The 12,500-nt window shown below is 35.3% G+C and overlaps 1 protein-coding gene across 1 annotated transcript in view; it reads left to right on the top strand.

Moving 5' to 3' along the window:
• The first annotated feature begins 7,856 nt into the window (after positions 1-7,856).
• LOC115215716 (trypsin II-P29) overlaps positions 7,857-12,500 on the top strand; it is a 6,420-nt gene continuing 1,776 nt past the window's right edge. Inside the window, exons 1-3 of the mRNA XM_029785009.2 lie at positions 7,857-7,956; positions 9,416-9,572; positions 11,515-11,636. Of these exons, the coding sequence (XP_029640869.1) occupies positions 7,869-7,956; positions 9,416-9,572; positions 11,515-11,636 (367 nt within the window). The 5' untranslated portion in view covers positions 7,857-7,868. The remainder of the gene's footprint in view (positions 7,957-9,415; positions 9,573-11,514; positions 11,637-12,500) is intronic.

The raw sequence follows: 12,500 nt of genomic DNA, 5'->3' as shown, positions 1-12,500 counted from the left end.
TTCGTGTTAGTCACCATTGCATTACTGAATTTTAACTCAGTAATGTTCTAGAAGTATAGAATAAAAATAACAAAAATTTCATAAACATAAAACAGTCAAAACGTACGTTTATGGATTTGCTTTGCAAGATTCCTGATATGAAATCATGTGTTGAAGCAGTTATTGTATATCAGGATGAATTATTATTTATTTTTGCCAAATAAAAACGTGCAGAACAGAACCAGAGGAAACACGGGGAAAGAAAGTCGCTTAAGTGGTCACAGAAATGTGACTAATGTTTTCCAAACAATAGACATAAGATAAAATAAGAACAATAATAAAGAAGTGAAGAACGAGTATATATATATATATATATATATATATATATATATATATATATAGTGCTTGTTATGTATGTATATATATATATATATAACTGCTATATAGTGCGTGTGTATATTTGGTCAAAAATAAATAAATAAAATAATGACCATCGCGAAATATAAGGTCAAGAAATATTTAAATGGATGATAAGATAAAATTTCTGGGAGTGGCATCATAGAGACTTTACAAGAATGAAGGAAAAGTGAGTGACGGGAAGAAAGAGGAGGGGGAAAGGAACGGATATTTGCTGTCATTAAGGGGAAACCATAGCAGTCATAAACTTAAGAGTGAAGATAAAGGCTAGCCGACTGCTAAGTGTTGATCGCTTAGGGAAGACTAGCCGGTGACTAAGTACTGCTGATCAGTTGGTCGACATCACAGTACGTATACATACGCTTCACACGCAAGCACATACGCAAACACACGTTTACATACCTATTTCTTTATTACTCACAAGGGGTTAAATATAGAGGGGACAAACAAGGACAGTCATAGGTATTAAGTCGTTTACATCGACCCCAGTGCGTAACTGGTACTTAATTTATCGACCCCGAAAGGATGAAAGGCAAAGTCGACCTCGGCGGAATTTGAACTCAGAACGTAACGGCAGACGAAATACCGGTAGGCATTTCACCCGGCGTGCTAATACCACGACCCAGCATAGGTACCCAGCATGTAGACGCTACTTTGTCTGTAAGTACATGCATTAATCACTTGCCATACCACCCTGTAAGTCTATATCGCGGGCTCCTCAGCATATTGTGGGATTCTGCAGCCGATTGGTATTTATATTTTTCTTTAGATTTTAATTATTTATGTGGTAAAATAAGCATTGTCACGCCTAAAATTAATAAATCAATTAATAAAAATACAGTACAGTACTGCACTGGAATCTCTTCAGCTTCGCTCAGAGATATTTTAATTACTATTTCTTAAATAAACAGTTTGAAACTCCGCGTACTGGTGTAATTTCTCACGTTGAACACGGTTTACTTTCAACAATTTTGACAAAATTTCGTATTTAGAAGTTATTTCGTGTCGTATTTTGGTAATTTTAACTAATCAACAACGTGTATTCAGCTCCACAAAGCTACTGCTGTATGCGATAGTAACCGATGAGCAACAACTTCCGGGTCATCTCAACTAAATGTTACCACTCAGTTATGATTTATATTTGTTTACTTCCTGCGTTGCTTATTACACTCTTTGTTTTCTTTTATTTTGCTTTTTGATCGCCTCTTTGTACAAGTAGTGGAAATGCAAATGTACAAAGGGGCAAGCAAAAAGCAAAAGAAAAAAACAAAAAGAAAACAAAGCGTGTAATACGCAAAACAGGCACTTAACACACATTTTTTCCGTCACTTTTTACTTGTTTCACTCATTTGTCTATGGTCACGCTGCATCACGTCTTGGAGGCTTTTAGACAAACAAATCTACACCAGGACTTTTCTTTTAATGCCTAGTACTTATACTATTGGTCTTTTTGCTGATCCGCTAAATTATGGGGACATAAACAAACCAACACTGGTTGCCAAGCGGTGATGGAAGTCAAACACAGACAGAAAGATAGTCACATACACACATACACATATATGACGGGCTTCTTTCAGTTTCGGTCTACCAAATCTACTCACAAGGCTTTGGTTAAACCAAGTCTATATTAGAAATACTTACTCAAGGTGCCACAGAGTGTGACTGAATATGGAACCATGTGGTTGAAAAGCAAACTTTTTACCACCCAATCACACCCCTGACAAGGACATGCGAGAAAAACTGAAAATTGCACCAAAAATAAACCTTTAATACGAGTATAGATACTCTGACAGGATGTTCGTATTTGACAAACATAAAATGCTCCACAAATATAACTAAAACAGTAAAGATTATTTACGCTATTTACATTATTTACATTAGTTACATTTGACGGATAGTTGTCCTCTTCTTGTTTGTTGTTAACACAACGTTTCAGCTGATAAACCCTCCAGCCTCCATCAGGTGTCGTGGGAAATTTCGAACATTGGATCTCATTCCTAAGGTATATATCGATTGTTGTTGTTGTTGTTGTTGTTGTTGTTGTTGTTATTGTTATTATTATTATTATTATTACTTTTTTTTTCTTCTTTCAATTTGCTTCCATTTCTTGCCGAGTGTCTTCCCGACTCCTAGGGCAAAGAAACTCATAGTATACATTGGTAGGCCATTAAACCAAACTCAATAGTTCGTTCATTTAAAAAAAAAGTTTTTTAAAGTTAAATTAAAATACATGAGCAGCAATAGTTCTCACATCGACAATGCTCTTCTCAATACGTGTGATGTACCAGTTAAGACAATCTTTTGCACTTCTTGCAGGGATGGTAAGCCAGGGATCATTCTCATATAATTTTCGGTTCCCTTCTTGATCATTCCTAGTGCTCCTACGATCACTGGTATTGTAACCGCCTTGAGATGCCACATTTTCTCAATTTCAATGAGTAGGTCTTTATATTTTCTGAGCTTGTCAAACTCTTTCGCTGAGATATTATGATCTATTATTATTATCATTATTATTATAATTATTATTATTATTATTATTATTATTATTATTATTATTATTACTACTACTACTACTACTACTACTACTACTACTACTACTACTATTATTATTATTATTATTATTATTATTATTATTATTATTATTATTATTACTACTACTACTACTACTACTACTACTATTATTATTATTATTATTATTATTATTATTGTGGTTGTTGTTGTTGTTGTGTTGTTGTTGTGGTGTTGTTGTTGTGTGTTGTTGTTGTTTTGTTGTTGTTGTTGTTGTTGTTGTGGTTGTTGTTGTTGTTGCTGTTGCTGTTGTTGGTTGTTGTTGTTGTGGTTGTTGTTGTGTTGTGGTTGTTGTTGTGTTGTTGTTGTGGCTGTTGTTGTTGTTGTTGCTGTTGCTGTTGTGTTGTTGCTGTTGTTGTTGTTGTTGTTGCTGTTGCTGTTGCTGTTGTTGTTGTTGTTGTTGTTGTTTTTATTATTATTATTATTATTATTATTATTACTACTACTACTACTACTACTACTATTATTATTATTATTATTATTACTACTACTACTACTACTACTATTATTATTATTATTATTATTATTATTATTATTAATTTTGTTGTTGTTGTTGTTGTTGTTGTTGTTGTTGTTGTTGTGGTTGTTGTGGTTGTTGTTGTTGTTGTTGTTGTTGTTGTTGTTGTTGTTGTTGTTGTTGTTGTTGTTGTTGTTGCTGCTGCTGCTGTTGTTGTTGTTGTTGCTGTTGCTGTTGCTGTTGTTGTTGTTGTTGTTGTTGTTGTTTTTATTATTATTATTATTATTATTATTATTATTATTATTATTATTATTATTATTATTATTGTTATTATTATTATCATTATTATTATTATTCGATTCCAGGTAGTGACCTTAATAGCATCGAAAAATACTTTAGGAATGAGAACCCAGGTTTAAAATTTCCGCAAGACACCTGATGAAGGCTGGAGGGTATATCAGACGAAATGTTGTGTTAACAACAAACAAGTTGAAGACAAATATCCGTCAAATGTAAATAAAGTAAATAGTGTACATAATTCCTCATCTCTTAAATATAGAACTGAACAGTTAAGATATTATTCTATTCACTTTAAACTGTATTGTGATGAAAGCTGACTCATTTCCAACCCTGTATTTGGGCAAATGTTAGATATGTAATGAAGTTGTACGGAAACTTTCGGATCTCTTGGTCTGACAATTACTATAAACTCTAATGTTAGATTAGTCAATTCCCTTATACCTAACATAGACCAGTGGTTCTCAAAATAGGCTGTACTGCCCCCCAAGGGCGATGGAAAGATCCATAGGGGTGTTGAAGATAAATGGGGTAATAATAGGGTGGCAAAAATAGAGCGATGGGTGAAAAAAAACCCCAAAAATTGGTTAATTAGGTTTTTAAATTTTGGGAAACAGTATTGTTTTGAATTTGCTACTGGAAGAGGTCTATGTTTTTGGTGGCGAGTGGCGGTTGAGTGGACTCTATGAATGTGTACCGGGTGCCAAGAGGGCGGCTGCCTGAAAAAAGTTTAGGAACCACTGCTCTAGACTTTGATAATGATTTTTTAAAGGCTTTTAAGAAATAAAAAATGATCACACACATTAATAGAAGTCCTGCCACATCGTCTTACTGCCCAATATATCCAGGAACGTGAGGCCAACGATTTCGAAGATAAGAATCATATCTGACGATCTTGGTCATCACGTAAATACAATCTACTGCTTGTTAACAATTCGCTGCATGTTTCAGTCTAACACGACCTCCTTAGTGAAGTTTAATGTTTTATAGTTACTTGCCACTCATTGGAGAAATATCAAAACAGAAAGGAAGCGTCTTTGAATATAAATTGCTAGAAGCAATATCTTGAATGAATGGTAGAAGAGAGACCACATGGTCGATATCTGTATGAAACACAGATTGTAATATGGAGGATACTATTTAATAAGTGAACAAAATATAAATAACAAGAGCACTCAGAGACCGCAAACCTCCGCCAAGACAACACCAACATCCTCTCAACGATTAGCCAGAGATGATTTTTAAAGTGAGAATATCAGAAATGAACTTTGACTGCTCTCACACACGAGAATACTGAAAATGAACCCTACCGCTCTCAGACATTAAGTACAAAAAAACAAAAAAAAAAACAGGATAATTAATCCAGAATCCTTATCCTGTACCTGATCCATCCGAAAATCTGATCAGTCACGAGGCCAAACATCCTTGAAAGTTTCATCCGAATCCATCCAGTAGTTCTTGACATATCTTGTCCACGGACACACAAGCAAACGAACACGACTGAAACAAGCAAAGGCGGAGGTAACGAGATTTCACGTGTAACGAAGAGAAATAAATAATTAGAATTCGATTAATTATCGTTCATTGTATTGGTTAACACAAGCCCAGCAAATTCGGGGTAGGCAGTAAGTCGATTATAGCGACTTACTGCCTACCAGCTCTTTTACTCTTTTCTCTTTTACTTATTTCAGTCATTTGACTGCTACCATGCTGGAGAACCGCCTTTAGTAGAGCAAATCGACCCCAAGACTTATTCTTTGTAAGCATAGAACTTATTCTATCGGTCTCTTCTGCCGAACCACTAAGCTACGGAGACGTAAACATACCAGCATCGGTTGTCTAGCGATGTTGATGGTGGTGGGGGGGTGGGACAAACACAGACACACAAACATACTCATACATACATATATATATATATATATATATATATATATATATATATATATATATATATATATATATATATATATATATATATTATATATATATATATATATATATATATATATATATATATATACATATATACGACGGGCTTCTTTCAGTTTCCGTCTACGAAATCCACTCACAAGGCTTTGGTCGGCCCGAGGCTATAATAGAAGAAACTTCCCAAAGTGCCATGCAGTGGGACTGAACCCAGAGCCATGTGGTTCGTCGATCTTGAAACGATGAAATTTAAAGTCAGAAGGTAAAGACGAACGAAATACTCCAGGCATTATTGCTTGGCATACTAACCATTCTGTCAGCTCTTCACCTCGCATGTTCTTTCATTATATTAAGATACTACCTCGTATTCACCTTCATGGTTTTTGAGTAGAGATCCTCTCTATCCTATATTCCTAACCGTATCGCTCGAGAAAATTATGTAATTACACAGCTAAAATATTTAGAGAAAACTCATCTTCATATATATATATATATATATATATATATATATATAATATATATATATATATATATAATATATATATATATATTATATATATATAACAGTTAAATCCATCAGTGGTATAGCAATTAACCGGCCAGTTCAATAGAAGTCAATCATATGCAAAAGGAGTAGTATTAGTGTAAAATGGCCATTCATATATGATACTTAATGTATACACATTGTGATAAATAAAACTTAGCCCGGTGTTCGTTTGGAAGTAATATTTTGTATGGATATGTCGTGTTTAAACACACAACAGGTATTTTTCTGTCTCTTATCTTTCAAGAAAACGTGCTGACGACAGTTACATCAGAATGACTGAAGTTGTATATAATAGTAAATTCGGTTAATTTTCCGAAATAGGATCTGGCCACAATGTAAATTACATGTATATTTGATTTACTTAAATCATTAAATAAGATACAGGAACCTGTACCTTAGTATCTATGATATCATTTTATTAATATTGCACTGCACACGGTAGCAGTAAACTAGATTGGCAACCGCTAGAATTAGTAAACTAGTGTGATTGGTATAGTACCTGTAATTAAAATAAGTAAGTAGGGAGAGAAACGGAGTTCTAATCATATTTTCGGGAATACGAAGATAATTCGTAACGTATTTCAGCTTTCTTAAACCTCTTTAGCAAAGTTTGGTTGTAGTATTGTTTGATGTGATATACGGACCTGTAGAGATTCCTATAAACAATCGATGCATATTGTTGAATATTTAGAAGAACGATTGTGGAGGCATGCTATGAGGTCACTTGTTTGGTATTTTGTCTGGTAGGTTGTTATTTATTTCTTCAGAAACATGTCTGGCCATATGGCACAGCTAAAGAAGACGTTTGAGAGTTAACAGCTGAGCTTAGAACTTGTTTTCATAGCAACAAAATATAAAGGAAATATATTGATATTTGTTTTTACAGACAACGTTTAATTCTTTGTGGAAACTTTTAACTTACCTCAATACGAAGTATGACAAATGCACTGTAGAAAAGTATTGAGAATAACCTTAATAATAAGCCTATTACTATAACAGTATATAACGTTTTCTTCCTTTCTGCTAAGACTTTTGTTCGAGACAAACGAAAATTTCTGTGAAATGCGTCAGATTAACACGATCCTATCAGTTTCAGAGATGTCATTATATTCTTTAAGAAAATTTCTTTTACATTGAAGCGTATGAAAATAATGGCTCTATTGATTGTTTCAATGGAAATAATAGGAAATATTGACCTCCAAGCAACAGGCAGTAATCTCTATTTTATTTAAATGAACGTTTCCTTCTTTACATTTAACATATGAAAAATATGATTTGAAAGCCATGGTTATATGTGTGTATGTAATTATGTATGTGTATATATATGTATAGATAAATATACACATATGTACAAACATATACATATCTAAATAAATATACAAGGAAAAATACACTCATTCTCTCTTTCTCTCTCTCTCTCTCTCTCTATATATATATATATATATATATATACATATGTATATGTATATGTTATATATATATATAATATATATATTATATATATATATATATATATATATATATACATATGTATATGTATATGTATATATATGTGTGTGTGTGTGTGTGTGTGTATATGTTTGCGTCTGCGGATTTATGTATGTATGTACAAAGAAAGACATAGAATGAGGCGGGGGGCAACTGAATTTCTATAAATATGCCTAGCAAACTGTCTGCATGCATATCTCAGGTTTTTTGATCACCATGTGTAAATCTCTTGGTTTGATTATCCTTGCAGTGGTAGCCTGCTGCTATGCAGTACCCAGTAAGTTGGAGAAAAAAGCTTGTTTTGACATCTTTTCGATTTCATTAATTGATTTATAGGCATCTTATAGTATTAATGCTTTTAGCGTAGAATATTCATGTGTAATTCAATGATTTCAAATGTAAATGCTTAATTTTCTGTTCATACACAGTTGAAATTCAGTTTACGAATGCCTCTCATCACGAAAGAATTGATAACGAATGACTTTGCGGATATGAAGCGCCTCGGTGACAAATGTTGTCTTGAATAACGAAGCCGCAAAACGCCAACGACAGTTGGCAAATAGGGAGTATTAACCGGAGAACGTTCGTTGAATTCTAGCTTTCGCTCTGTAGACATCCTTTACGAACGAATTTACTCTGCTTTCTCTTTAGATTGCTATGGAAAAATAATTTCGCTTTTAATATTTCGAGCGATAAACGGCCTTCACGAACGAATTATATTCATAAATCGAGGTTGCATAGCATTAAATTCAGTACCATTTTCAATGTTTTATTACCTACATTGAGATTAGCATTGCTTTCGCGAGTATATCATTTGAAGCCAAAGGAGAAAATGGTGTGATAGGTAACAAAAGTATGAGAGGATTCTTGTTTCCTCGCACACAGAGAAAACGTACTTCCAATTTTGGTTAAGTACTTCTGTAGCTTTTTCCATTTTGAAAATAATATTAGGTGGAAATACGGCAACAATTTACATTTACGTTGCCTATTTATCATAATCAAAATGGTGTATATGAACCTCAGTGGAGGCGCAATGGCCCAGTGGTTAGGGCAGTGGACTCGCGGTCATAGGATCGCGGTTTCGATTCCCATACCGGGCGTTGTGAGTGTTTATTGAGCGAAAACACCTAAAGCTCCACGAGGCTCCGGCAGGGATGGTGGTGATCCCTGCTGTACTCTTTCACCACAACTTTCTCTCACTCTTACTTCCTGTTTCTGTTGTACCTGTATTTCAAAGGGCCGGCCTTGTCACTCCCTGTGTCACGCTGAATATCCCCGAGAACTACGTTAAGGATACACGTGTCTATGGAGTGCTCAGCCACTTACACGTTAATTTCACGAGCTGGCTGTTCCGTTGATTCGGATCAACCGGAACCCTCGTCGTCGTAACCGACGGAGTGCTTCCCCTAATATGAACCTCAAATATCTGACTGCTATTTATTTTCATGACACAAGATCAACTGTCACGTTGAATCTAAAACAAAATATCGGAGTTAATTAAATACTTCTGGAAATTATCTGACATGTCTTATCAAAGTATTATAAAAGTTTAACACTTAAGCATCGAGGAGGATGTGAAAAATATTCCATCATTGGCACTTCATAGACATATTTCTTTTCAAAATTTCTCAATCACATATGAATGAGTGATTTACTCAGGCTTGATTACCACAATGCTAATACGATCCGATAAACGTTTGTGCAGTGAGAGAAATGAGATATTTTCTTGTTTTCAGTGAAGGAAGTAAACGAACATATTGTGGGTGGAACTGAAAGTCGACATTGTGAGTTTCCTCATATGGTATTCCTCAAAATTTACCTCACTACTGGAGAATCATTTTGTGGCGCAACTTTGATTAGCAACAAACATATCTTGACAGCAGCCCATTGTATGTAAGTATGTTTGATTGTTTTGGTCGTTGGGTTCCAGACATTCTGGGGCTCCGCTTTGAAGGATATAATAACGCACCCATCTCCACCTCTGAAGAAGAAAAGTTTCCCCAGTAATCATTTTCTTTAAGTCTCTTATTTATAAAAAATTTTTGCCGAACACGCTGTTGTGGAGACAAACAAAGCAAAAACGTTTGTCGAATGGCGGTTTTTGTAGGACACACAGAGGCACCAAGGCACAAACACACACATGTGTGTGGCATTATCCAGCTTGGAGATGCTTCAGAGCAATAATTGCCCGAGGTGCCACGTATTGGGACTCAAAAGTCAGCTTCTTAATCACACAGCCATGCCTGCGACTATGTTTTGCGTTTATATTCCCACGGAAAATTTGTTCCATTTAGATTTATTTCCAACGATATAAATCAAAATTCTATTGTTGCGGTGATGGTGGTGGTGGTGGTGGAGATGGTGGTGGTGGTGATGGTGGTTGTTGTGGTGTGTGGTGGTAATGATATCAGTAGTTTCATGCATTTTGCCTCGTATCAGCGCAAGTCATCTTGACTTATGATCAGAAGTGTTGTAATCTTGATAACCCTGTCTGGTTGGAGATGTGACAATTTATAATCCCCTGTATATATATTGCCATATTTCAAAATAAGATTGAATGAGATTTCAGGGATATTTAACAGTTACTTCTAGCAGCTCAAACTACTAAATCGAAAGCTTCTACTACACTGTTTGACCTCCTAGAAGTGGCAGTCAAATCTCTTTCAAATCACATCGTACCATTTAATTTCCAAACATTCAAATTTTAGTGATAAACAAACATAATGAAATTCAAAATACAGATTTCTAATATCGATTTCAAATTTCGGCGCAAGGCCAGCAATTTCAGGAATGAGCGAAATGTCGTTAAACATTTTGCCCGGTGGGATAACCCGCCTGTCAGCTCACTGTCTTAAGGTTTAATAAAATATCCTTAAATCACTATACGAAAACGAAGCGCCAACTGGTTTTCATTGATATGAGTGAATAGATAGTAGAATATTAACACTGGGTGAGAGACAGATATACTTAGAGATTCCCTGCATCGACATTTCACTCACTAGACAGAATAGCTAAATCTCACTCAAAACACATTGCATAATTCGGTATTAGAGAAAGTAAAGAAGGATGGTTATATGAGGAAGGCATTTTATCCCAAGACTGCTCACTCAGGGTTGGCCTAATATTAAACGTCAGTATCTACAAAAGTCAGTACTTCACGAAATGGACGATACCAACTCCTAAAAAGCGAGTGAGTGGGGTATTTTACGTTGGTACTGACGACAAAGTATGAAGAAAAAGACGTGACATATCTTGCGTCCGTTCACCTTCTTCGTTCCCTGTTCGTTCGTGGGTTATGGGATAGGATTCTCGGGCGCTTTCTCCATTGGGTCCTCTCCGACTGGATCTCCCAGCATGACCACCTGTTACTATGGATGTGATCCAACATTCGAGGCAATTTTTCATTGTCTTATGTTTGTGAAAGCTATTTTCATTGATTATCTTGCGTGTGAAGCAGCTGGTAAGTTCATAGGTGAAAATTATTTGAACTCATTTTATTTTGATGAAACGACGCATTTATTCGTTTCACGGCAATCAATCTGTTGGCTGTAAATTGTTGTGGCTCGTTTGATTTTGTTGAATCTTGACATAGAATGACTGAGTGCTGGGACGGATGTTTAAAGAGAGTTGCTAAAAGAAAGGGCATGATAGTTTTAAAATGTATATGAAGCACCGACCTAAAACATTATCAAAGCTCCAGTACATTTTCTGTTTCATCTGAGCAATGATGATGATGGAGGTTAGAAAGAGTAGGGCCACAAATACTAGTAACAAGAGCAGGAATAGGTATAGATAAAATGGATTTTTATATAAGTTGAATTTTCTTTTTCTCCAGTGAGAAAGGCGTAAAGAAAATTGTTGCTAACTTCGGATCAACCAACAAGAACAACGCAACAGTTCAGATACGCGTAAGGCAATGGGTGTTGCATCGACAATACGTTAAAAAGCATACTATCGGTAGGTATATTTTTTGTTTGGAAAAATTATTAAAAACTTAAAACTTTTCTCATGCTTTGATCTTGGGTTTGTTTTCTACGATTTTTTATGTACACTTTTATGCTGAAACAGATGTTGTATGTAGGTTGGGTCATTATGCCAATAATAGATGCACGCGCAGGTTCAATTTCACTTCTTTTACTACTAGCCAATTAACCAAACGATCGTTTGACTATTTCTTCAGTCAATCAATCAATCAATCAATCAATCAAACACTCAGATAACTTGGTTTGTCAAAAGTCTTTTCGTCGGCATTGGTGATCATATAGATGTTATGCCCCTTCTATTCTAATGATTCTGCTAATGATGATGATGATGATGATGATAATGATGATGATGATACATCAGGCCGATGCTATGATGGCCTCTGATCTTGATTGATTGAAGGTGGGCCACAACAAATATTCCGCTTGATGCCACACATTGGCTTTTCAGTTGTTTAACCATAACCATTTGAGCATTTCATTGGTGGCTGAAAATATGTGCATCACTGATCATGAGCTGAAGTGGTTGGGGAGCATCATATCCATGTGTTGAGAGGAATTGTTTGGGGTGGGAACAATTCAACTGTGGAAATATGGGTGTTTTGTTCATCATCGATCAGTAACACATACTAGGGAAATTTTGAACGGGATGAGCTACTCGATCTAAAGAAAATTTCAACGGGATCCCATCCGCAAGTTCAGGTTGCGCACATAAAGTTTTTATGTATGTGCCTGGTGCACACTTATCAGGCGGGTAGTCGTTTTGGGTATATTGGGTTTCGTATAATTGTACCCCAGTATCACATTGATGATATGCGCTGCTCTCTCACTCAATGGCAGT

The sequence above is a fragment of the Octopus sinensis genome, linkage group LG9 (assembly GCF_006345805.1).
Source record: "Octopus sinensis linkage group LG9, ASM634580v1, whole genome shotgun sequence".
Lineage (NCBI taxonomy): Eukaryota > Metazoa > Mollusca > Cephalopoda > Octopoda > Octopodidae > Octopus > Octopus sinensis.
Note: the sequence above shows the minus strand (reverse complement) of the source record. Positions and strands in the feature narration are given on the sequence as shown.